At 46.9% G+C, this 25,141-nt stretch overlaps 1 protein-coding gene across 7 annotated transcripts in view; it reads right to left on the reverse strand.

Annotated features, from left to right (window-relative positions):
* CACNA1H (calcium voltage-gated channel subunit alpha1 H) overlaps window positions 1-25,141 on the reverse strand; it is a 590,082-nt gene that overhangs the window by 133,451 nt on the left and 431,490 nt on the right. For all 7 annotated transcript variants that reach the window (XM_044981153.1, XM_044981154.1, XM_044981155.1 and 4 more), the window contains 2 exons: window positions 17,901-18,216; window positions 1,600-1,692 (listed from right to left, as the gene is read on the reverse strand). In XM_044981153.1, coding sequence (XP_044837088.1) covers window positions 1,600-1,692; window positions 17,901-18,216 — 409 coding nt within the window. The remainder of the gene's footprint in view (window positions 1-1,599; window positions 1,693-17,900; window positions 18,217-25,141) is intronic.

Consider the following 25,141-nt stretch of genomic DNA (forward strand, 5'->3'; position numbering starts at 1 on the left):
TGGTCGTTACCCAGAGTTTGAGTTGATGCGGTTTGTTTGTGGAAATAAAGCAAGGCCTGAGGAAAGCGAGGTGATATAACCTGTAGAGTTAGGCTCTTTATTGGCCCTTCCCCATCCAGTGGGTCCACTCACTGGCTTACCCCCACTTGGAGCTAAATATGCATATTCATCTATGGTGGGCGTGGTTTTCACTGGCGCCCAGAGACACTGCCACAGGTGCACTGAAATCAGTCCATTAACCAAAATAAAAGCACCATTTGATGTCTGGGCTTTCCATGTACGTGCTCGAACGAAGCATCTTACTGTTTGAGTTAGTCTGCATCCTAGCTACTGTCCTAAGACCTTTCTCCAGTCCGGTGACTGGGACCAGGATTGGCCTTACATTTCCTGGGGAGAACGAAGGATTAATTGCCTTCTATTCAGGTAACATTGCCTGACGGGCACATAGTATCCTTCTAAGAGGAGGAAGACAGGGCTAGTCAAGGGTAGTGGAGCTCATAAGGGATTGTGAGGTTCTCCAAAAGGACAGGACACAACTGACGCCTCCTCTCTTTGCTTTGCTGAAGGCCATGCTGGTGGGTACTGTGTCATTCTGGCTTCACCCCTTCTCTCCCTGCCTTTCCCTCTCATTTCCCTGGTTAGCACACTGCAAAAGATCAACCTCGGGGAAACGTCCAGCATTCCCGTTACGAGAACCAATGCACCGAGACTTACAAGTGATTGATGTCAAGAGATAGACTCAAGGTGCCATTGCCTGTGTGCTGGGCTCTGCAGTAAATCTATGGATTTAATTTGGGCCATTGTTCCATGCCTCCTCTGGAGCAATCAATGCGTTACTGATATGCAGCGATTATCTCCAATCTTTAGCATCAGCCTGGGCGCCCTCTAGGAAGAACTAAGAGTGTCAGCCCCAATTAGTCACCTTCTGGTTTTTCTGAAGGGCTATGAACAGGCAGAAATGTTTGAGGGAGTCCCGAATAGAAGCCCAGGTCTCCTGATTCCCAGTCCTATGCACTAACCACTAGAGCATAGTAGCTGAAAAGCAAGTGCATGTATTTCTATAAGTGCTGGAAATTACACCTATAGCTGCTGCGTAGATGTCTCAGGACATCTTGCAGGAGACATTTCTGCTAATAAAAGATAATCTGGCATCTGGGGTTCTACACAAGTAGTTCCTTTCTAATATAAACAAATTGCCTTCTGGAATGTCAAGGAGGCTGGGGAGTGGGAAGCAAGAGACGTGTGCTGCTTATTCTCGTTAGCAGTCCTGGCAACGAGGCACAACAGCTAGGAGAAGTCAAGGTTATAAGATCAAGACTCGGAGAGCGAGAGAGAGGGAGGGGAGGGGCCTGTATGGTTTGACAAGCTGCAGCAATCATATTTATGTTGCTAAGAAGGACAGAGCTTTTTGTGGCATAATCTCCCACCTGCAGCAGTAAAACCACCTTTATGACGACACCCAGGGTTTGCCCTCGTAGCCCGAATGACACGCTGACAGGGTCATCAGCACAGCACCTGACTCTTCTCCAAGAAAGGGCCCTGACACAACTTTAACAACAAGGAGCAGGGGAGTGCGCGTGGCCAGTGAGTCATACTTACTATTATAAGCAATATAAAATATATAAAATTGTAAAAAGAATGTGCATCCATAACATAATACATGATGTCAACCCATCCTTCCAGGGTTATAACCTACGGGGAGAGAAAGAAGAAGAAAAAAGAACAAGTTACAATTAGGATCAAAGTTAATGTCAAACTTCTGCCGACGCCTGTTACTTATCACTTTGCAAAGTCTGTCAATGTTCTCGCAGTAATTCTTTCCTAGCTGGCTTAGCATCACAGTAATAAGTGCTACACATGGGGCCAAGAGACTGGCCTAAGGTTTCAAAGGAATCGAGCATGATTCAAACTGATAAAACAACACAATGAAACAGCTGAAGCACCGGTTCAGAGCCAGTGCAAAGCAGAACTTACAGACGGAGCTGCTGCAAAGATACAGACAGGGACATGAAATCTACCTTGGTCTATTGGTTCCATTACACTTAAAGTGAGAGGCTCCTGATTTTAAAGAGGTTCTATTTTTTTAACTCCGTTCTTTGTAATATCTACTCCAAAGCTTAATGTTAAAATTGCATTATTGTTGGTGCTGAGGCAAACTGTTTGAACGAAAGAAAGTTACTTAAATTAAATTGTGAATCAATTACATCCTTGTGTTTTCAATCTCCTATTGCTTAGGAAAGGAGCTGAGGATTTAATTAACACTAAGCAGCCAGTGTTCAGAGAGAAGTAACAGCCGCTGCATCATCCAAGCTATTTATTTAATTAAAATGCAGGCTAACATTCATTGCAACATTTCACACCCTGTGCTAGGTCTGATCCTGCCTTCTTTGCACAATCAATACACCTGATTATGAATTTACTGGCAGTAAACTAGACACAGGGCCAAATTCTGTCCTCGGTTATACACCAGCACATACTTGGATTATAAAAGGACTCTATGCAAAGTTCTGGTTACAGCCATTGAGAGAGAGTCTGACTTCTTCCACTTTAGTTGGTATTGCATAAATAGCCTTAAAGGGGGAGAATTGCACGTGCAAGGAATATAGGGTCTGTCTACACCGCAGTGTAAGCCCAGGGTTCAAACTCAAGCTCAAGCCTAACCTTCCTTCTGTCCACACACAAATTGCGCTAACCCAGGGTCTGAGCACCCCAAAGGGATGAAGGTTCTGAGCCTGAGTCAAGCCAGGATACGGGGTTCAAACCCTATTGCTTTGCAGTGTAGACGCAGCCCCCCTGGACTTGTGCTTTGGGAGCCTGTCAAACGTATCCCACAATCCTATGGGCCAACTTTCTTTGTCTTCTGGACAGTCAAGTTTGGTGGACAGTCAAGTTTTCCCATGCTGCACCACGAACAAAGGGCTAGAGTGGCCACATTTTGGGAGGGCGCAAGGAAATCTGGGATATTGTTGGTTGGATTCAGGTCTGCGTACTGCAGTGGGGATGCTGGAGCCCCGGGTTCAGGCCTGGGTTAGAAAATTCTTAACCTAGGTTTGACAATCAGTGTAGATGCTCAAGCCCTGGGTTCTCTAACCCAGAGTCCGCTGACTCGAGTTCCACTAACCCTAAGATTACATTGCAATGTAGACATACCCATCGGTATGTAGCGCTGTAGCGAGTCGGTGTGGCTCCCCTCCTGCCCAGCAGAGGGCGCTCCCTCCCAGAAGCCCAGCTGGGCTGAGCCACCACTTCCTGTCCCCGCCCCCCGGAAGTCAAGGGGCGGGACAGGAAGTAGAAAAGGAGAACGCCAGACCTCAGTCAGGAGCCAGCCACCGCCGCGAGCAGACGTGCCGGCGGGAGCTCCAGACTGGGAATCCTCCAGGACCCGAGGCGGCGATCCGGACTGGCCCCCACTGCCCCGCGCCCGGTACGAAGAGGAACCTGCGGAACTTCCCCGGGATCGGAACCCGGAGCTGCCGCCAGGACTTCCTCCCGCCCGGTACGAGGAGGAGCCGCCGCCGCCGCTTCCGCCCTGCTGTTACCCGGAGGAGCCGTCGGAGGCAGCCGGGCCGGACTTCCCGCAGGAGTTGCCGGACCTGCCCCCAAGCCCTGGTCCCGAGGAGCCCATGCAGATGGACTGGCCCGATCTCCCGGCGACCGAGGAGAAGGTACCCACGGAGGGGGAGATGGACTGTAGCCCGGGGATAGCCGACCCCTGTCAGGCTATAGGCACCGAGGTGCCCATGTCGGTGTGTTTCGGTCAGGACCCCACTGACCAGCGGCCGTGCTAGCCGCTAATAGGGCCCCGGGCTGGGACACAGTGGAGTGGGTGGGCCTGTGTCCCCCCTGCCACCCCACGCACGGGTGGCAGTCTCCCCCTCACCCCAGCGCTCAGGCTTAGGCTTATAAACTGAACTACTGCTCAGCCCTGCCTAAGGGTCTGAGCCCTCTGTGTGTTGCTGCCCCGCCCTGAGCTAGGGCCTGGGCTTATAAACTGAACTACTGCTCAGCCCGGTCTGAGGGTCTGAGCCCTGTGTTGGTTGCGGCCCGCCCTGAGCTAGGGCTTGGGCTCATAGACTTGAACTGCTGTTGCCCCGCCCTGACTGAGGGCCTGGGCTTCCACTAACTGACTGGGTGCCTTGTGTTCAGCCCCTGCCTGAGGGTCTGAACCTGTGAACCTTCTAATTGAGACTGATCGCTGTTGCCCAGCCCCCTGTTCCAGAGGGCCTAGGCTTATAGACTGATTGCTGTTACCCAAGCCCCTGCTCCAGAGGGCCTGGGTCTATTGAGACTGATTGCTGTTACCCCAGCCCCTGCTCCAGAGGGCCGGGGCCTATTGAGACTGGTTGCTGTTACCCAAGCCCCTGTTCCAGAGGGCCTGGGTTTATTAGGACTAACTGCTGTTACCCCAGCCCCTGCTCCAGAGGGCCGGGGCCTATTGAGACTGGTTGCTGTTACCCAAGCCCCTGTTCCAGAGGGCCTGGGTTTATTAGGACTGATTGCTGTTACCCAAGCCCCTGCCCCAGAGGGCAGGGCTTATCTGAACTGCTGTTGCCCTGCCCTGCTCCAGAGGGCCAGGGCTTAGCTGAACTGTTGTTGCCCTGCCCTGCTCCAGAGGGCCAGGGCTTAGCTGAACTGTTGTTGCCCTGCCCTGCTCCAGAGGGCCAGGGCTTAGCTGAACTGTTGTTGCCCTGCCCTGCTCCAGAGGGCCAGGGCTTATCTGTGCTACTGTTGCCCAGCCCCTGCTCCAGAGGGCCTGGGCCTATTTGAACTGCTGTTGGCCAGCCCCTGCACCAGAGGGCCTGGCGGTCTAACGTTGTTCCCTGTGACTCCTAAAAGACCAGCAGAAGAAAAGAAGCGAGTCGGTGTGGCTCCCCTCCCGCCCGCCGGAGAGTTGAGCCCCGACCAACAGCTTACAAGCGCCTTTCCTCCTTTGTTTTTCTAATGGAGCTGAAATAAACATGGGTCCTTGTTGTTTGATTTTCTATGCAACAGCATGACTGTCAGTGTTCTCACAACACTGTACCCAGGCTCACCCCAAACCTGGCGGAATAGAAAGTTTTGATCATCTTCTCTCTTCACATATCTCGCCCTTATTTTACACATGTGCTGAAGGAGAGATAGTTTAAAGAGACAGAAAACTACATGCACCTGATTCTCCTCTCGCTTCAGTCACTGGAAGTCAAGAGTACCTCTATCCGATTCAGTGGTGTAAATCTGACACGACAGCAGGCTCAGGCTCTGAATCTGCTGTTTTCTGCCTTGTGTTGAATGTGGTCGAAACATTTGCACAGAACAAAATTTCTTTCATCTGAGTCCCTGGCAGGCATGTGCCATGCCAGGCAGAGGATTGTCTCCAGCACTAATTACTTGTGCTGTTTCACAGGGAATCCAAGAAGATCAAGTTGGCAGGCAGCATGGTAGTACAGCAAAAGCTTTGTTATCTGGCATGTTGGGGGCATGGGGGGTTCTGGTTAGTCAAAAATTCTGGTTGACTAAGTGTTATACTTACCAATGGAGGGAGGGAGGTTGGGTGCGGGAGGGGTCTTAGGGATGGGGCGTGGGACGGGGTGCAGGGCATGGGCTCAGGGCAGGGGTTAGGGCACGGGAGGGGTTTCGGGGTGCGGAATCTGGTCGGCACTCACCTCGGGCAGCTACCGCAAGCGGTGACATGTCCCTCAGCTCCTAGGCAGAGGTGTGGTCAGGTGGCTCTACACGCTGCCTCTGCCTGCAGGTACCATCTCCACAGCTCCCATTGGCCATGGCTCCTGGCCAATGGGAGCTGCAGAGCCAGCACTCAGGGCAGGGCAACGCACGGACCCCCTGTGGCCGTTTCTCTGCCTAGGAGCAGTAGACATGTTGCCACTTCTGGAGAACCATAAGGAGCCAAGCAGGGAGCCTGCCGGCCCTGCACCAACCGGACTTTTAACGGCCCAGTCAGCACTGCTGACTGGAACTGCCAGGGTCCCTTTTCGACCAGGTGTTCCTGGACACCTGGCAACCTTATTGAAGATTTGTATAGGGAGATATCAGAAATGCCGGTTTCTAGAGCTTTTTGGTTGATAAGGTGCCAGAGAACACAGTTTTTTACTGTATATCAAACTGCTGCCAGTTACCCAAGAAGGCGGGCTCCCCTGTAGTGCTCAAGATTTTATTTTATTTCTCTCCCTTCTTTCAGTGAGTCTTTTGGAGTCGCGCTGTAACAGCTGTGGTAACAGGTGTTCTATCCGTTTACACTTGGTGATGAAAAATGAGCCCAGGGACCCAAAACATATTGGATATACCTCTTCACTGAATGGGAGTTTGGCTGCCAAACCTCAAATCGAATGTAGTAAAATGATTAAATGGCAGAGGCATCTCAATGAGGGCTGCTCTGCGGTCCAATTCTTGAGGTGCTATGAAGTGCAGTGCCTGAGAAACAGCTTCAGGAACTCAGGAGTGTGCGTGGAGGGAGAACTGAATCGTTACATTAATAGAGGGTTTTTTTTCTCGTGCATTACACATCATTTCCAACTGCTATCAATCGACACACCAGATTTCTGCTGCAGCGGGCCGAAAACACTCACCCAACTCCCAGAATATTCAACATGTCATTAGGACTCACCTTGTTGAGTCGTTTGCAAAACAAAGTGATGCAGATGTGACTGGCTCCTGGTGGATTCATTCTTACAATGCACACACAATGTCAAGTGCAGAAATGCCCTTGGAAAGTTTATTCCTGAGGGATTTCTAAGGTGGCTGGAACCAGGAACCACTGGAAATCTCAACAGCAAGCTTGGTCCTCACAAGATGTCCAGCTACTTTTTCTAATCATATAGGTAGGGCAAAGTCCACCACATGGATGCTTGTCTGAGCTGAAAGAAGCCTCTATACTTTTAGAGCCTCTCATTTACATTAAGGCCCCTTTAGGCGACACTAGCAGTGTAAAGGCTCAAAATAGAATTTTCACCTGTTTTAATGTCCCTTTATAGGGGGAATCAGGCCTCGAGGCTTTTGTCCATCACTGGTTTAGATAAAATGAACTACACAGGTTGATTCTTAGGAAGAAACTCAGCTGCCCATAGTGAAATTCCAGAGTACACTGCTGTAAATCCAGAGTAACTCTCTTAACTTTCATGGGATTGCTCTGGATTGACGGTGCCCATTGGAAAACAGAATCTGATCCCTTATTTATGTCCCCAGACCAAACAGTTGGCGATTAGGTCAAGAATACTCTATATTGCCCGTAAAAATCAGATTTTTTTCAGCACTGTACTGCTTGTGACTCCCACTTCGGGCACCCTGAATGTCATATCACCTACTCTATTCAATGGCAATTACTCCCCTCCCACTTCCAGTCTCCAATGTGATTAACCCAGTTGACACTATCCCCACTTGTTCCTCCAAGCCCCTTTTAAATATCTTCCAAGGACCCAAAGCACCTTTCCCTGTGCTTTGCAATCATGGCAATCCATGCTCAATAATTAAATTCAGTTCAAGTCAGAATCGTTCACAGACAGACATATTAAACAGCCCCTCCAAAATGTACCAGTTCAAAGCCTCCCGTAGATGCAACATGCAATTATTTATCAACAGAGATAAGGCAGCAAGAAACACGTTTCCTAATTCTGCTCTGATGAAAAAGATTTGTGCGAGATACGCAGCAAACCAAAAACGGCAGCTGGAGGGAAATAGCTGAAAGATTCAATTAAGATGATTGGCAAGCTAGGGCGCTGCCGATTGCAATAACATGCTGGAGATGGAGAGGGAAAGAAAAGCTGCCCCCTTAGCATTAGGAAGGGATTTAGGTTATGAAGACCTGGGCGGAAAATGGGGACTGTCATGCAAGGCAGATGAAGGTCCTATAGGACGGAGCCTGGATTATCCCTGCCTGCTTTCACCACTCCCTTAACTCTCATCTGTATGTTTTCAGCTTGGTGAGGGGTGGATTAAACCACCCAAACCCCAACAGAAGTGGGTGCTAAAACCCTGCATCCTGTCCCAGCAATTGACACGCTAGGGCCTGATCCTCTGCTCACATCAGTGCAAGGACTTGGCCCAAAGCTCACTGGAGCTAATGGAGAGACACGCTTCGACTTCCTTTAGCTTTGCATCCGGCCCTATATCAGGAGTTACTCAATGGCATTATACTGGTGCGCAATGGGCGAGAGAAGAGAATCACAACAACAAAGTCTCTCTGGGCCTGATTACACGGTGCTTTAGTCCACACCAGTGGGGTATACATTTTAGTCCACACTAGCGTGTCACACAATAACAGGCCCATGTGGATCCTGCTGGCATGCACTAAAAGCTCCCCAGTATGCACTAATGTAGCCCAGTTTCAAACAGACCTATGTTACTGTGCAGTAGGGAAACTTTTCGTGGGTGCCACCAGGGTTCATAGGGGCCACTTGGCGCACGATATGCTAGTGCGGATTAAAATGTGTACCCTTCTGGTGCAGACTAACGCAATGTGTACACAATCCTTCCCTTAGAGCTTGTCTACACTACAAATGCTCTGCTGCCATAGGCATACTGAGATAAACTATGCCGGCAAAGCCTCTAGTGGAGAGGCAGGTTATACCGACAAAAGGAGGTGTTGGAGGTGCAGTTAAATCACCTCCTTGAACAACGTAAGATATACTGGCAAAAGGATTCTTTGTGTCTACACTAGGGTTTTTGCTAGGGGTTATGAGTGTTTCACACCCCTTCCTGACATAGCTAGGCTGGCAAAACTTTGTAGTGAAGATGAAATCGCAGTTATCCTGGGACTGACTCTCCTGTTATATTTACACTGTCCTAATGCCATTGATTTATAGCAGTGTAAGTGGGAGCAGAATCAGGCCTTCTGTTCAAGTCAGTCAGAATCAGCCTAAGATTTTAGATCTAAAGTCATAAGGGAGAGATGTAGATTAAAGCCAGTACCTATTAACTCAGGCATCCTCGCTGTTCAATGGGAGACAGTTTACCTAGTTTTTCTCTGTCAATCGCCAGATCACTTTAACTCTCTTTCCGGAATTATTTCTTACTGCGCGTCTACAAGTTTTCACCATCAAAGCAGTGTCTCCGAGCTCTGCCAAAGTGTATGCAGAGACTTGGCCACTGCCCAGTTCGAGGTCAGGTTTTTCTTCTCTTTAGTGTCACTTTTTGTAAGAGGGGAAAAAAAACCCAAGCCCCATAAACTCCTTTAACTAGGAAAGTCAATGTTACTTTTGAAACACTTAAGTCTTCTCTGTATAATATAAAGCACTACGGGTGAGTGCCAGACAGACGGCTGCAGATAGAAATGAACCTTGAAGTCCTGCTAATCAATGGAGAAGTTGGCAAAAACTACCTTGTGAAGGGACGCCTACAAGCGAAGTACTAAATGCCTGGCCTACGAAATTCTGGCCTCATCCCTGACACTAGACCTTAAACACCGAAAAACTCTGCTTTTGTAATCACTTGAGCTAGCTTGACTTGTAGAGCCGTTCTTTACGATGTTTGGGAGGAAAATGCTGCCTAATAGTTAGATCAAGGAACTAGAAGCCTGCACTCCTGGGTTCTATTTCCTGCTCTGACACCTTAGTCAAGTCCCTTGCTTGTTCATTTCAAAAGTTTAGGACCTGATTCAGCAAAGCACTTAAGCATACGCTTGCCTTTCTGAATCAGGGTCTAACGCAGGATTGAATCCTAAACGTTTGCAAAATGTTTTGGGATCCTTCATGCCAGGATCATCTTAATTGATGCATCAGTCAACATTTATATATATATATATATATATATATACACACACACACACATTTGCACTCAGCCTTTCTATCTGCTCAAGCTGGGTTCTTTTTGTGCAAGATGGAGACTATCTGGATCAAAATCCATTATTTTGATTGGACAGAGAGTCTGTGATCTGCTCTATTTTTCACACTGCTTATCTCTCAATTTTGCTGGCCCTACTAGGAGGATTTTATGAACCTTGTCAAGACGAGTTTCGAAGATATCATAAACTGTGGGAGCTAATTAATTACCACAGTGCTCTCAGTAAATTTACACGGCCTTTAGCATGCATTTTTGAAGGCCCTTTTTCTATGTATTTTGCCCTTTCATGGGCATATTGATTTGGCTAACAAGCTCTGACCAGTGAATAATGGAGTATTACTTTTCCGATGCAGAGTGCTTGGCAGCTAATCAAATCATGAACTATATTTTTCAAGTTCATTTCATAATTTTAATTATTTCCTCATGACACACGCTGTTAAGTAATCTCTATGGGCAGAAAAACAGCTTTTATTACTTTGAGTAATATCCTTTGAATAGGTATTTCTTCCTGCACTTTGAGGCTCGTCTTACTTTGCAAAGCATATTTAACCTTCTCGTTAGAACTTGGGAGTCTTGCAAAGCGTTAATTTACTCTGAAAAGTGATTGCAAAAAAATCAGCATTGTGGAGCATGTTCATTCTCTTTCAATGGCTCCCAACAAAATTTGCTCCATTTACAAATAAAAGGATGCCGTCATTCTTTCCCCACCAATATCCAGAATTGCAAAGTCACACTGGGATCTGAAAGTTAAGCTGGGTTCTCTTTCTCCCTCCCACTGCCAATGGAATCCTACCCCAAATAGACATGTATTATGTCACTGGACAGCTCAATAATACTCTTACCAGATCTCTAACACATTTAGTTGGGCCTAGGATTGGCGATAATACAGAAAAATGCACAAAATAGAAAAAACCCAGCTTGACTCTCAGATCCATGAGACTCAGTCCCCTTGTGGCAAAAAAATAACCCAACCCAAAACAAACAGACTGTCCAAGGAGTGGCCTGTTAGCAGCCTCCGTTCTAGCACAGGGCCCCAGAAATTCTTACCACTAGGACTCTCAGGAAGGTCAGTAAAATGGCGCAATATTGTCACAAAGGGAATATTAAAATCATATTAGCTACCCAGAGATGCTCAGAAGTGATTGTTTGGGACATGTGTAACTTTTTCCCTCCTCTTGCTAAACACAGACCGCTTCTCTAGCAAGTTTCAAACATCAGCCATTTTTTCCCATAGCCCTGTTCAAAGAAAGGCTCCCTCTTAGAGCTGATATTTTTCAATCAAAACTTTTTTCCAGTGAAAAATGCAAATGTGGTGACACCAAAATATTTAGCAAATTCATTCATTTAGGGGAAGAAAACCCCAAACTTTAGAAAAAATTGAAGTGTTTCATTTTGACTTTTTCCAAAACAAAACGTTTCTATTTTTCGATTCAAAATGGCTTTTTCATTTCAAAGTTTCCTTTTGTTTTATTTTAAAAAATAATAAATGTTAAAAAATGCTCAAAATTGAAACTGTTTTGTTTGACCTAAAACTTTTACTTTTTTAAACAAAACATTTCTAAAAAACTTCATTTTCGGCTTTGACTTGAAACAACTGATTTTTCAGAATGACCATTTAAGCAAAAATCTCTTATTTACCCAGTTGTTTTCCTGATCATCCACCTGATTCTGTGGCCAATAACCATGCAATCCTACTGAGCTCAATGAGAATGCAAGCTTACCCCAGAGGGCAGAATTTGCACCTAAATATTCAAAAGTTCCTGAAAGCTTATGAGCACCTCCCTGCACCTTCTCTTTCTTGATTCTACTCCAGTGAGTGGCTCCCCATGGAAAAGGAGTTTCTAATTTCAATGTGAACTCAGTTTAAAAGCAAAACTGGGGAACTACTCTGGAGAAAAAGAAAGAAAGAAATTAACATGCTGCCTTAGAGCCTGATTCAAAGCCCATTGCAGTCTATGGAAAGACTCCCATTCACTTCAATGGGTACATTTGATCAAGCTTCCCTCTTGCTCTTGGTCCCAGTGAGGATCCAAGTCTGCTATGTAGTGCCAGCTAACAGAGTCACCCCTTAAGTTGAACTATAGGGGCTTGTGCTTCTACTGTTGAAAGCCCTGAGTTTGATGCCTGCCGATGACCTCGGTGTTTGATGTATACAGCCATGGCTCCAGCAAATATGGTTCATACACTGCCGGCTTTCTCTGATAAACAAGTGGTTATTAGGTCAATGTACCATGGTCTGAGTTAAGGACACATACGTTAAGGACACACTTTCCCCCACTTTTTTGCAGTGAAGACAACAAAACACCACTCCCTCCTTTCCAGGTGGTTTCTGCCACCGAGGGCAGGATTTTAGCCTATACATTTTGATTTCAAAATAGCAGACCCTGTCCCTTTAAAACGAATGCCCCTTACTCTCCCTTTGCTGTTGAACCTGATAGCAGCCATGGTCAGCGAATCTGAGGACTTATCAACTTTGGTGGCAAGGAGCAGAAAATGATGCCTTTGAATGAAATTATCTAATCCCGACAGCAACTTCTGTAATGAGGAGGATGTTATCTGACTGCCTATCCATTCTGCACTAAATAATGCAAAATCCTTATATCCCAAGGATCACCAATTTTAGATGAATGCTGGCTATAACAACAAATCATATCTCAGTACATATTAATGAGGTTTGATTTACCATGATAATTATCCTTGGTCTTCATTGCTTTTGTAAAGTACTTTATGCACAGGGAATGTATTTAACTGAGAACCATAAACCAGTCTGAAAAGGTATCAAAGCTGAAAGGCAAAGCGTGCACAGAGCAATTCCCTTAGCAAGAAAAATGGAATCCAAGCCAATATGGAACTCACAGAAGATCCTCACTTTGACTACAGCTACACACAGAAATAACTGTGCATGCCGCATGGGCTAGAATTCTCCCCCAACTCTGAATTAACTCCTCCCTCACAAGTGGGATGCATGACAAGTGGGATGCCTGCAAAATTACTCTGATTACTGGTAGATTCTAGTGCTTGGTTTCCCTTTGATGTGGGCAGCAGGGGCCACTCAAATCAAGCGGGAACACTACATTAGAGCTGGGTGAAAGCTTTTGGTCAAAAAGTTTTGGCAAAAAATGCAGAAATCAAAATTGCAAATTTAAGTTGGTTTCATGAAATCATTTGTTTAACCCCCCCCCCCCCCGCAAAAAACCCCACCCTAAACATTTTGCTACAACATTTTTTAAACTAAACGGCAGCCAGAAGTTCTCCATTGCCTAGGCATGTGATCAAGATAACACACAGAACTCTCGTGGTCGCTGACAGCTCCTTTAATATGACTCAGTATTTCAGGCATTTTTCTCTGAGAAGGTGATTCTGCATTTCCTTTCCTGGGCATTCTTGTCATGCTGCTTGCTTGCCAAGCCTCTCTTGCACGCTACCGGGTTTTTTCAGTGACAGCAGCAGTGTACATAACAGCCTCCACAGAGAATTCCCTCACTGGAGCCTTCTGACGAAGGACTAGATACACGCTGCTTATCCGACTTGATTAACTCTTCTTCTTGGAGAAATGGTGCATGAAAAGCGATATGCCCTTGTGTTTGAGATGGGCCTGAAACCAAAACCCTCCCGAAGTTTAAGGTCTGCACCCCAATCTCGCAGCCTGACTAATTTCCATAGGGCCTTCCAACCGTAAAAGCCCTTAAATGGTATGTAAACTTCTCCCAGGACTGAAATACAGCCACCTCTGGGGTGGAACATATCACGTAAGAGGGCATAGAGAAAGTCACAAACAACAGTGAAAGAGTGGCCTCCCAGTGCCCTTCCTTAACTGCTTAGACACAACACTCCCTTCCTGTGTTGAACTAAATCCCTACAATGATGCTTGAAAAATTTACCCTTTCCAGTTTCATCAGAGATTCAAGGACATATTGAAACAGATTGTCCCCTACATTCCTTCATCAGTTCCTACCTAGAACTGATGTCACGGTCACCCCAAAAACTGCCTGTATAATTTTGCCCAGAGTATACCTTCTTCAGAAGGATCCATTGTGGGCCCTGCCCTTTGTAGCTCAAGCTGGAAAATGAAATGATACAAACAAAGCAGCCTGAACCACCTCTCCTCTCCCTGCACAGTATCTCATAGCAACACTCCGGCTCCCTTGACACAGCAGGCTTTTATTTAGCTTAGGCCCTGCAGTACTGTAATTTCTGGTGTAGATGGTGGCAGTGTTTTGATGTCCTGCGAAACAGGATCTGTAATTCAGATTACATTAGACTTTGCTTAGGTGGGTAATTCATCATTTGTAGTACGACAATACCCATAATTACAACTCTTATTGTTGCTACTGAAATTCATGTGCAATAAAGGGATCTTAATATCATGCCAAACCTCACAGTTAATTTAGGTTCCATTTCCTTTCATTTATTCTGTAGTAAGATAATTAGATCACATAATTCGCCATTGAACGTGCCTTCGTAACAAATACATACATGAATTAGCCTATTACACAACAAATGAAGGGAATCAAAACATGAATAATTTGTAGGATTACATGAGGAATTATTATCCTCGCATACACATGGATGCAGCCATAGTCCTTATTATGTCTTTTGTGAATTAATTATCAGGATGGTCTTGAGTCTCCTTGCTGGGGTTCCTTTGGGCCCAGATTTGTAACGGCATTTAGGCTTCATAGAATCATAGGATATCAGGGTTGGAAGCGACCTCAGGAGGTATCTAGTCCAACCTCATGCTCAAAGCAGGGCCAATCCCCAACTAAATCATCCCAGCCAGGGCTTTGTCAAGCCGGGCCTTAAAAACCTCTAAGGAAGGAGATTCCACCACCTCCCTAGGGAACCCATTCCAGTGCTTCACCAGCCTCCTAGAGAAAAAGTGTTTCCTAATATCCGACCTAGACCTCCCCCTCTGCAACTTGAGACCATTGCTCCTTGTTCTCCATGTTGCAAAATCTGACCTGATTGATTTAGGTGCTTGAGGCTCGTTTTCAAAAATGGCTTTAGGCACTGGGACCTAGACCCTCCAAGGGATTCAGCAGCCAACCACCACTGCAGTGAGGTGCCTGAACATCTTTTGGTAACTAGGTCTTGGGAGCCTACATCCCACTGACTTTCCATGATATGTCTACACGGCACGCTCCTGACGGCTGCATGCAGCCGACGTACACTGCACGCCCTCCTAGCATGGGTATATATAACAGTGTAGACAGTGAGGCTCTGGCTAGGTGAATAAATGAACCCTGTCGGTATATACCCTACATGGCACTGTACCAAACCCAAGCACTGTCTCCCACGTTTACACTGCATTTTTAGCAGTGTAGTGTCTTGCTGCCTCCCTGCTGCTAGAGGCTTTCCCTGCCACAAGGAAAGGCTCCAGCAGGAAGGAAGCAGCGGGGAAAGGTTTCTGCAGCCTCCCCCCTTTTCCTCTGCCTCCCCCGTCAGAGCCTTTCACTGGCACATGTAGCTACACGCCACAGCGTGGATGCAGCTGGCTTTTCACTGTGGCATGTAGCTGCACATACCCTACACGCCGCCGCCAGTGGTGTGCAGTAGACGTAACCAAGAGACTTGGGGCACATCTATGCTTTGAGGTTGGAGGTGATTCCCAGCCCCAGGAGACAAACTGGCGGCACCAATCAGGAATATTAAAAGTCACGGAGGCCGCTCCTATTTTGACACATTAATTCCAGGTGGGTACCAATGCATTTTTAAAATAGTGGATGCCTGGGACTCAGCTAAACCTTTCTGGATGCATTTTAGAGCAAGAGATAGCAGCAGCAACATAACTCAAGATGTGCCACTGGGACAGCATTTGAAAGCAAAGAAAATATGTGCATCGGCCTATCTTCCTTGAGAGTGGGGCTTCTTAGAATGCTAAGGGAATAGAAGAATAGAGGGAAATTTAGAAAAGAAAATCACACCAATTACAAATGCCAACAGGTAATTATTAGCAATTAACATAATTAAAAGGAAGAAATAAGTAGTGGCAGAAACTGAAGAGCACTGTTGATGGGAATTAAGACCATACGATCAGGACATTCCTGCATATCAGAAAGTGGAAGGACCAGGTCATGTGAGAAAGGAAAGCACAAACTTTGCAACAAAGTTCACCTATCCATGAGTATTTGGGTCAGTCCTTCACCCCACCAGCCTTACCTTTTCCCTACTCTTCCTCCTGTGTCTTTGCTTCTCCCTCTCTTCTTACTACTCTCCAATTTAACCTGCTCTTACATAATTCACCAAACTACAAAGCAGCGGCTAAAAACCACGGTATGTCACACCCGTCTTCATTGCAGGTCTCACTGCAACAAACTCCCCCCTTCGGCAATACATATGTGTTATTTACCAGCCGTGTAATATATATGCCAACATGCTACTCACAGTGAAGGGGAGCAAAATATGGCAGTTCAGGGCTGGCCTTACTATGAAGTGAACTGAGGCGGCCGCCTCAGGTGCCAGACTGTGGGGGGGCACCACTAGGACCCAGAGTGTAGAAAATTGTTTGGGGTTCATCTTAACCTGCTAACGTGAAAACTACAAACCAGGATTTTACCTTGTGTTCGTTACCACGTTAGCTAACACAAGATAAGCACACACCATTTTTCTAGGGAAGACAAGGCCTCTATGGTAAGCTGATCGGATGATTCCTGCATGGTAATCTACTTAGAAGTCACTGCTGTTGGGATCGGAAGTGACTCCTCCTTTGGGCTAATCTACACACAAAGCTGCACTAGTTTAACTAAAGGTTCAGTTCGGTTAAACTGGTGTAACTTTGTGCACGTGTAATGCACTCACAAGTGTGTGTTCCAAGTCTGCTTGTGTGCTGATGCACGGAGAAGAAGAGTTGCTACGGCCCCTCAAATTGTAGCAAGCTCATGTTTTTAGCTCTGGAGGTCCCCGGAACAATCCTGGCCAGGCCAGCCAGAAGGCACACGTCACAGATGGATTTGCACACTTTGGTTTAAACCGGACTTGCCTCAGTTCAGCTTGCACATGTAAGCCAAGTTTACACTGAGGTACTCTGTCCACACACAAAGTTGCACCACTTTAGTTACAGCAGTGCAACTTGTGTGTAGAAAAACCATGTTCCTTCCGTACCTCTTATATAGGGAACAGCTTCGGCCAGACTCTTCTTACCTTATTCCCCAGGTTTGTATTACTCTGGGCTGGTCTTCACAGAAACTCGCACCAAAGAACTAACCTATTTCTTGTTTCAGAATAAATGTATATTATAGTTTGATATTCCTAAATCAAAACAGAACACTCATTTGGGAAAAAACAATGCCCATGCATGGATGCGAACTGAAATAACACAAGGTGGGAATTAAAAGTTAAAGTTGGTGTGTAGACTATCCCTAAGCCACAACGGGCTCCGGACCAGAAACTTTACTATCTATTGCTCTTGACCTCAGGGAACAGTGCTCCAAGGACTTGCTTATCTGATACATTACAGCTTGGGAAGCCATTTAAACATCTATGGTGAATATAACACACTCCCATTCTGACCTGATTGCACTTTGCACTGGTGTAAATGACTGCACAAGGAGAACACCTAAATATACTGATTTTCATAGATTTTAAGGCTAGAGAAGACCATTAGGATCATCCCATCTGACCATCTGTATAACACAGGCCAGACAGTTTAACCCAGTAATATTTGCATCAAGCCCATATCTTGTGGTTGAGCTAGAGCATATTTTTTTTAGAAAGATGTTCACTCTTGAATTAAAGGCTTCAAATGATGGAGAATCCATCACATCCCCTTGGTAAATTGTTCCAATGGTTAATGGCCTTAACTATTAAAAATGTATCTTATTTCTAGCCTGAATTTATTGAGTTTCAGTTTGCAGCCACTCAACCTTGTTATGCCTCTGTCTGCTAGATGAAAAACCCTTCTATCATCAGAAATCTTCACTCCCTTTTCTAAAATGTATTAATAAATATCATAGTTTGCCTCTCTCCAAACAGCACAGAGTTTATTCTTTGGTTCATTTACCTGACACGTCCCATCTATTTACCAGTTTCATTCTATTGCAGGCATATTCCTTTTTCAACTAACATCTGTCAAAACCCCTTCAAGCAACATGGGAAAAAACAAGATAAAGCAAACAGTTGCAAAATCCTACCTGAAAAATAGCTATCCAGGCATACCCAATGTTATCAAAATTAATAGCTCCATTGTGCGGGTTTACATCCCCTGCCTTGCATACGTTGTAATATTGGTTCCAGTTTATGCAGGCGTTCCTGTTGCTGAAATCTGGGTTATACAAGTTTTGGTTGTAGGAGTCCATGCTCAAGGTGCACTCCACCCTGTACTCCTTCCTGTTTGGGATATTGGAGCATTTCTGCATGCCGTTATCCCGATGGGACGAGCAGATGAATGGATTCTCCTCCCCTTCTTCCGGCTGGTAATACGGCTGCAGGAAAGTAATGTTGTATGTCCTAATGGGAAAAAAGCAGATGAGAGAGAGTCAGTGTCTGATACCATCATTTGTTTCATCAGAAGGAGATGCCATGGCCTGGTAGATGCTGATTTTGACACAGGATTTAGAATTGCTTTTCTCCTCAGACTCCCAAAGTAGGTTAAAACAAGGTATGGATGGAGCACAGGGAAAGAGTGGCAAAACCTCACCTAAAAAAAGATCTGAGTGGATAGGAGTTAAGAGCGTTATTCTAAACCAGCGGTCTTGGAACTGTAGCGAATACAGTGAGAAAAGGAAGTGTAACCCTCGGGTTAGTAGAATTTGAGTTAGCAGACTCTGTTAACCTAGGGCTTGAGTGTCTACATGCATTTGTAAACCCAGGTTAGGAATTGTTGAACCCTGGATCCCAACCTGGGGTTCCAGAATCTACACCACATTCTGCAGGCCTGAGTCCAACCGCTCATATTCCAGACTTCCTAGCACCCTCCCAAAATGTGGCCGCTCTAGCCCTTTGTCCACCGTGCAATATAGCTAAACTTGGCTGTCAACAAAATTGACTTTCCAGAGGACAAAGAAAGTCGGTTCATAGGATTGTGGATACTTTTGGCGGACTCCCAGAACACCAATCTGATGGGGTTGCATCAACATTGCAAAGCAATAGGGCTTGAATCCTGGGTCCTGGCTTGATTCAGGCTCGGACCCTCCCCGTGGGATCCTGGGACCAAACCCTGGGTTAACATGATTGTGTGTAGATTAAAACAGGGTTCGGCTTGAGCCTGAGTTTGAACCCTGGGTTTACACTGTAGTGTGGACGTACCCTAATGCCAGATGATGGGAAAAAGTGTCTAGGGCTGAGTCATTTCTTGGAATAGCAGAAACAGACCCACAGACCAGGACAACAACACCGTAATGATGGAGGAAAGAATGAAAAAAAAAACCCGCACAAAATGCTTACAAGCATTTCCAAGTTCTCAAATGTGTATGGGCTCAATCTTGCTCCTACTGAAATCAGTGGGAACCTTGCCACAGACATCATCAGGAGCAGCCTCACGGGGAAAAGCCGACAAACAGCATTCCTGGGAGGGAGGGCTAGTTGATCCTGGAATCATCTCTCTGGGGAAAGGCTCAAAGCACTGGAGAATGGACCCTGGAGGTGGGGGTGAACTAGAAGACCTAATAAGTCTTCTCCATCCCTAGTTTTTTATGACTGGATTTTATTAGATACCCCTAGTGCATCGGACCTTGCACACTGACAGCCTGACAGTCCACTGGCAAATATGGATGACTAATAAATGGGGAACTCTAAAAGTCTGCTCTGAAAACCTGAGGAGAAGGGCAAGGCCTGAATTCTTGCCTACAGCAGGAAACTGAAAAACCTGAGATTTCCATCTCAGCCACTCCATGCCCAACCGCCCAGAGACAGAGTTTTTCTTTGGAATTAGACAGACAATGGACATTAATTACATCCAGATTTCTTAACTCCTCCTTTTTATAAACCCAGACAATAACTGGGTCGCCACAACGGTCTTCTTTGCAGCTGTCTTCCTGTTCATTCTCTGTTCTATTCACTGGCTGCCCTGCTGGATGCCCTGCGATTTTAGTGACTGTCCTGATAGCCTGCGAAATCCCCCAATAGTCTGAATTTAGTGCTCAAAGTTTGAGATTAGGAAACAGTTATGCCATCCTGGTCTAGCCCCTTTCATCCAGTCCTCATCTTTCAAACACTTCCGTGCTTATTAAAGTGCAGAAGTCAGTCATTAACTTAGAAAGATGTAGGACAACAGGAATTAAACAGCGTACAGCTCTCCCTCAGCAACGGCATCTTACAGAGTGTCAATTCTGGGATCCTGCACAGAGATGGAATTAAATCTGCTGATGCACCCTCACTGCCAGACCAGGTGGGTCCTATTAGTTGCAGGAGCCCAGAAGTGTAAAAAGGCTTGGAGTCTCCCTCTTGGGCAGAGGCAACTCAGAGCAGGGGCAGGGAGGTTTTGCAACCCTACAAAGAACTAAGCTGAAGAGGAAGCTTATGTTTTGTGGTCCTTAAGAACACAGGAAAATGCTGGGATCAGGGAAGAGCTTTGGCCACTACCCTGGCTAATGTGCGTGTGCACTATGTTGAGTGTAGGCCTATTCATTGAGCCTGATACAACTTCCATTGAAGCTAGAGGGAGTTGTACCATTCATTTCCAGGGTAGCTGGATCACGCCCTAAATCGCCGGCACCGTTCCTAGATCAGAATTTAAGTCACTTCCCTGACCCAGCTGGGTTTGTTCCTGCCCCCTCCATACTCCATCCCACCTCCAGCATTTCAATAGTTGGATCCGCTTTTTATCCAAACTACCAACCAGCTACAGGGCTATCACACATTCCCTGTCCACCCTATGGTTCCATTCCTTGGAGCATCCTTAGGGCCAGAAGGTGTTAAGGGTCACCCTGATGATACTTATTCATTGGCAGAGAGAAAAAGTGTTGCCATGACCAAGGATCAGCGGCATTACGGAAACCAGCCAGGCTGGAGTCTGCCAACAGGGAGGGCAGTGGATTTATCACGCTAGCTGGCAAACATCAAAGGAGGACGAATGCTTGAAGATCTGTTTATTTACCTTCTTAGAGAAGTGAAAAAGCTGCATGTAAATGGTGTGACGTCCTGACCCTGAAATGCACCCCCTACAAATGCATAATCCCACCATTCTGCCATCATTTTAGCCAGTAGGTAGACGTGCCTCCAGTTCCTCACTCACCAGCCGTCTAGGGACCACAGACTCAGCCAGCCTGGGAACCGCCCTGGAATCAGGAGGAATTGAGTCCAAGCATAGAAGTTGGAGGGGGCGAAACTCTGAATTCTAGTAGCTTGGAGAGTTGAATTCCAACCCCCACACCCAGGGCCAGGCTATGGGGCTGAAGCACAGCTCCCCTGACAGGACCCTTCTGAGCTATGGGTAGGAATAGCAGCGGCAGGGGGGAGGCCTGCAGCTTGCTGCATCCATATCCATGCAGAACCTGCGGTCCCTGCCCTGGGCTTGCCCCCTCATTGCTCTCTGCGCTGCCACAGGGAATGCTGCTCACGCAGCGTAAACGCTGCTGGGAAGGCTGCCGGCGCAGTAACAACCCTCTCATCCCCCTCCCAAATTGGCGGGTCCCCACCTGGGAGCCAGCGCAGCGTTCAGGGGGAGTGCCCCCCTGCACCCTGTGAGGGAAGAGGCCGCAGCCCCACAGAGAGAGGCGACGGCTGAGGGGCTCTCTCCTGTTCACTCAGAGGGCTTGTTAAGACTAGACTAGCTTCCCCGAAGCACCGTCCTTTGCCTCAATTAAGCAGCGACCCGGTGTCCGTCTCCCACCTGGCAGGCCGTGGAACTCGTCTCTGAACCAGACTCATTAGTCTACAGTTTGGGAGATAACGTTTTTAAAGAGCTGGAGCCAACGCCAAAGGTTCTCTCCGCCGCAGGTCTCCAGCCGCCCGCCACCCTATCTCTGGCTGCGGGCGGGAACAGAACGTTCCCTAACACTCGGCTGCTTGAACTCTTGCACACACGGGATCCTCCCCTTCCCGCGTCACCTCCTTTTGCTAGAGAAGCCCTCACATTTTTCCCTTTCAAGCTCGACACTGAAATGTTCCCAGCTGCCATTCAGCAGGTCAGGCCTGGGCAAGGAGCAGGGGGATTGCCTTGCATACTGCGGCAAGTTATCACCTGAAAAGCTGGCCCACCGCAGCTTGGCTTTAATGAAATATTTATTCCTTGCTGCTCTCTGATCATTACTGGCCGTGGAAGGGATCCAGCTCTGCTGCCCACTTGTCTATGCTGCTTTTTTTTTTTTTAAATAAGTTTAAACGCTGTGTTTGAATCAGTTGTTGAAAGGGAAAGATTAACAACTCAAACTGCAGTCAGGCATAGCGAGGAGAGTGGCCGTAGCTTCCTGCTGTCCCCCACACACCTCAACCTGACAGGCAGCCCCCAGTCCTGGCCTCTTCACACCCACAGAGCGTGATCGATGTCCCTGAACTCAGACCGGCAACCCCCCCTGCTTCCAGTCCTGGGCTTGTCCCCTGAGCTCTGCTGATGCCCCTCAATCTCAGCCTGTAGCCCCACGCCCTGGGTCTCCCCTCTCCCTCAGCTCAGCCAAAGCCCCTCATTCCCACCTCGCAGCCCTCCTGCTATGTCACCCCTGGGTCCCTCTAGAACAGAGACTGTCAAACATGGCAGACCAGGTGCTAGACTCCACAGCTGTGCTTTGAAGGGTCTAAGAATACATACCCCTGGAAAAGGAGTGGGCTGCTCTCCAGTGAAGGCCCTTTTGGAAGATGCCCGTTTGTCAACCTGACCATTGCAACTGTCTCGAGGTAACGGCTATTCTCCGGCAGCACAGCAGCTCTGAGGGGCGCAAGCATGGAGGAAGGAAACCAAGAGGAACACCAAACAATGTGTCTCTCCCCGTCCTTCTCTGTGGGGAAACCTCAGCTTGCTTTCCTTTGTTTCTTAAGGACCACAGACCAACATGATTTTGCCAGGGCTACCTACTTCCACCTCAGAAAGAAGGCCCTGAGAATTGTGGGGGAGCTCAAAGGCGCTGACCTGTCAGAGGAAGTCTGAAGCCTATGAGACAGCCCAGACGGCTCTTCCAGGGGTTCCATTCCCCTCATATGAACCACCCCCACAGCACCGTTTCCAGTTTCCGGTCATTTTGTCCCATCCAGCTCTGGCACCAGGAAGCCACAGCAGAGATGCAATTCCCGGTCCTTCCCCATTCTCTGCCTACAAAAGTCTGCTTCTGCTCTCTGCAGCATGTCTTTCTGTGGTGAGGCTCCAGTGGTCTCATAATTGTGTGTGTGGGGGTGGGGGGGGTTGCCAAAGGCTAAAGGGTTTCACAGGTGGACAGGAGGCAAGATGTGGATACATGCAGGTAGGAGAACTCAGTTTTAGGTGCAGCATTGGGCCCCATGAAATCTAGGACTGGCCGTGTTTTTTGTCCCCAATAGCATCACAAATGGGGTTAGGATAGTTCTACCATAAGGTCTGCTCGTTAACTTCAATTTTATGCTGCATCCTGCTAATAAGGGTTGCCACGCCACTGTGATGTCATGTCGGTGCGTCACAAGCCCAACATTGCCAGGTCAGGAAGTTGGGCCAGTCCACTAGTTCATCACATCTTCATCTCAACGCAGCCACGTTATTTTGTTGCTGCACTATGGTGCAACATCATCCTGCACTGTTGCAACAGCACAATACAAAGCCCCAACAATGCCACATGCTGACAGACCACAACCACGTTTCCTGCAGGTGCAGGGATTGCAACATCAGGCTCATGACATAGTCCCACAACATCGCTCATTTTTTTCCTGCAGGATCAATTTTCAATAGGTGTCAGCTAGCAACAGGTCCGAAACAAAACCCTGGCTTCAAACTTCATGGCCTGGGTCCACCTCCAGAAATGGCTTACAACAGAAATTAACTAATTAGCAAACTAGAGAGAAGCATGGCCAGGAGCAGCCATTCTGTGGTTCCTCTGGAATCCTCTTTCTTGCTGAAAAAGTCAAGTTTGCCTCACTAAAAGCAACTCCCCTCTTGGTGCACAGAACAAACTTCAGACAAACCCAAATTCCAATTAAAAGCAATTTGGCTTTTCAATAAATCCATCTCCAGGCACGTCCCTGGGAAGAGTAAGCCGAGCATTAACAAGGAGCGAATCAGCCATCTCAAACTCTTTCTGTTGTTGCAGAATTTAAAAAAAACAAAACCAAAAGCACATTACCGAGGGCTGTATGCTTATCTCCAATCTGATTTAATTAGTCTGGGATTCAGTTTATGGTTCTGGAAGGCTAAGATAACTGGGGGCTTTAATTGCTGCATGGCTGGTGTGTGCCTTTTCACTAATCTTTACTTCCACCTGTAATTTCTGGGGCAAAGCAATGGAGTGACAGAGCCTTGGACTTTTCACACTGTTTGTCTAGCACTCGTGCAGATCCACTAGAACCAGTAATGTTGAAGTGCTAGTGTAGACCAAGCACAGATACTTTACCACTGGTTTAGCGTGAAAAGTGCTAGCGCAGACACGCAATCTGCTCTGAACAGCAAAATGCACATCTAAGGTGCAATGTAATAATTAAATAAAACCAATCAATAAATAAGGAAAAAAGCAACAGGGCTCAGAGAGAACTTAGATTTTACTTTCATAGAATCATAGAATATCAGGGTTGGAAGGGACCTCAGGAGGTCATCTAGTCCAACCCCCTGCTCAAAGCAGGACCAATCCCCACATTCAGGGTAGGGGCTAGTCCTTGTTTCTGTGAAGTGCATAGTGAACTTCTAGGTACTTGCTAATGAGAATTTAATTAAATCCCGTAAACACGGCCATACTGCTTTCCTTTTAACCTATCGCTTTAAGCCTTCACCTAAGTCCTTCTACAAAGTTATGGCACTCAGTAACTGTGTTCTAGGGACGGCACAAACTTCGCAGGGCAGCGCTGACGGAAGGATTTGCTGTGAACATCATTCACTGTGAAGTTCATCACCTCTGCCCCCCTGGTAATTGAAACACTTCTCAAACAAACATCCAATCCGCTCCATGGATTGGGAAATGGAGCGAGTCAAATGGATAATTTGCTATTTAATGGTGAACTGAGCTAGTTACATGTCATTTCCCACCCAGCCACCCATCGGTCACCCTGCTCTAGACGGGATTCTATGATTTTTCTGCTCTACTGCTGCCATTGCTGCTTGGAAAGTGGTGTTCTGCCTTTGACTCCTTCCACAACCCTGCTAGCTCTGTGAGTAATGCCCGTCCATTTGCCACCCCCAGTGCTAAAGTCCTTGCCAGCCAGACCAACCTTTGGGTGTGGAAGGGGAGGACTGGTGGGAACAACTTAAATAAGAAAATCAGACCAGAGGGCAACTGAGAACACATGTCTGTGAGGTTTTCAGCAACTCTAGGTATATTTACTTATG

The sequence above is a fragment of the Mauremys mutica genome, chromosome 11 (assembly GCF_020497125.1).
Source record: "Mauremys mutica isolate MM-2020 ecotype Southern chromosome 11, ASM2049712v1, whole genome shotgun sequence".
In the NCBI taxonomy this organism is placed as follows: Eukaryota; Metazoa; Chordata; order Testudines; family Geoemydidae; genus Mauremys; species Mauremys mutica.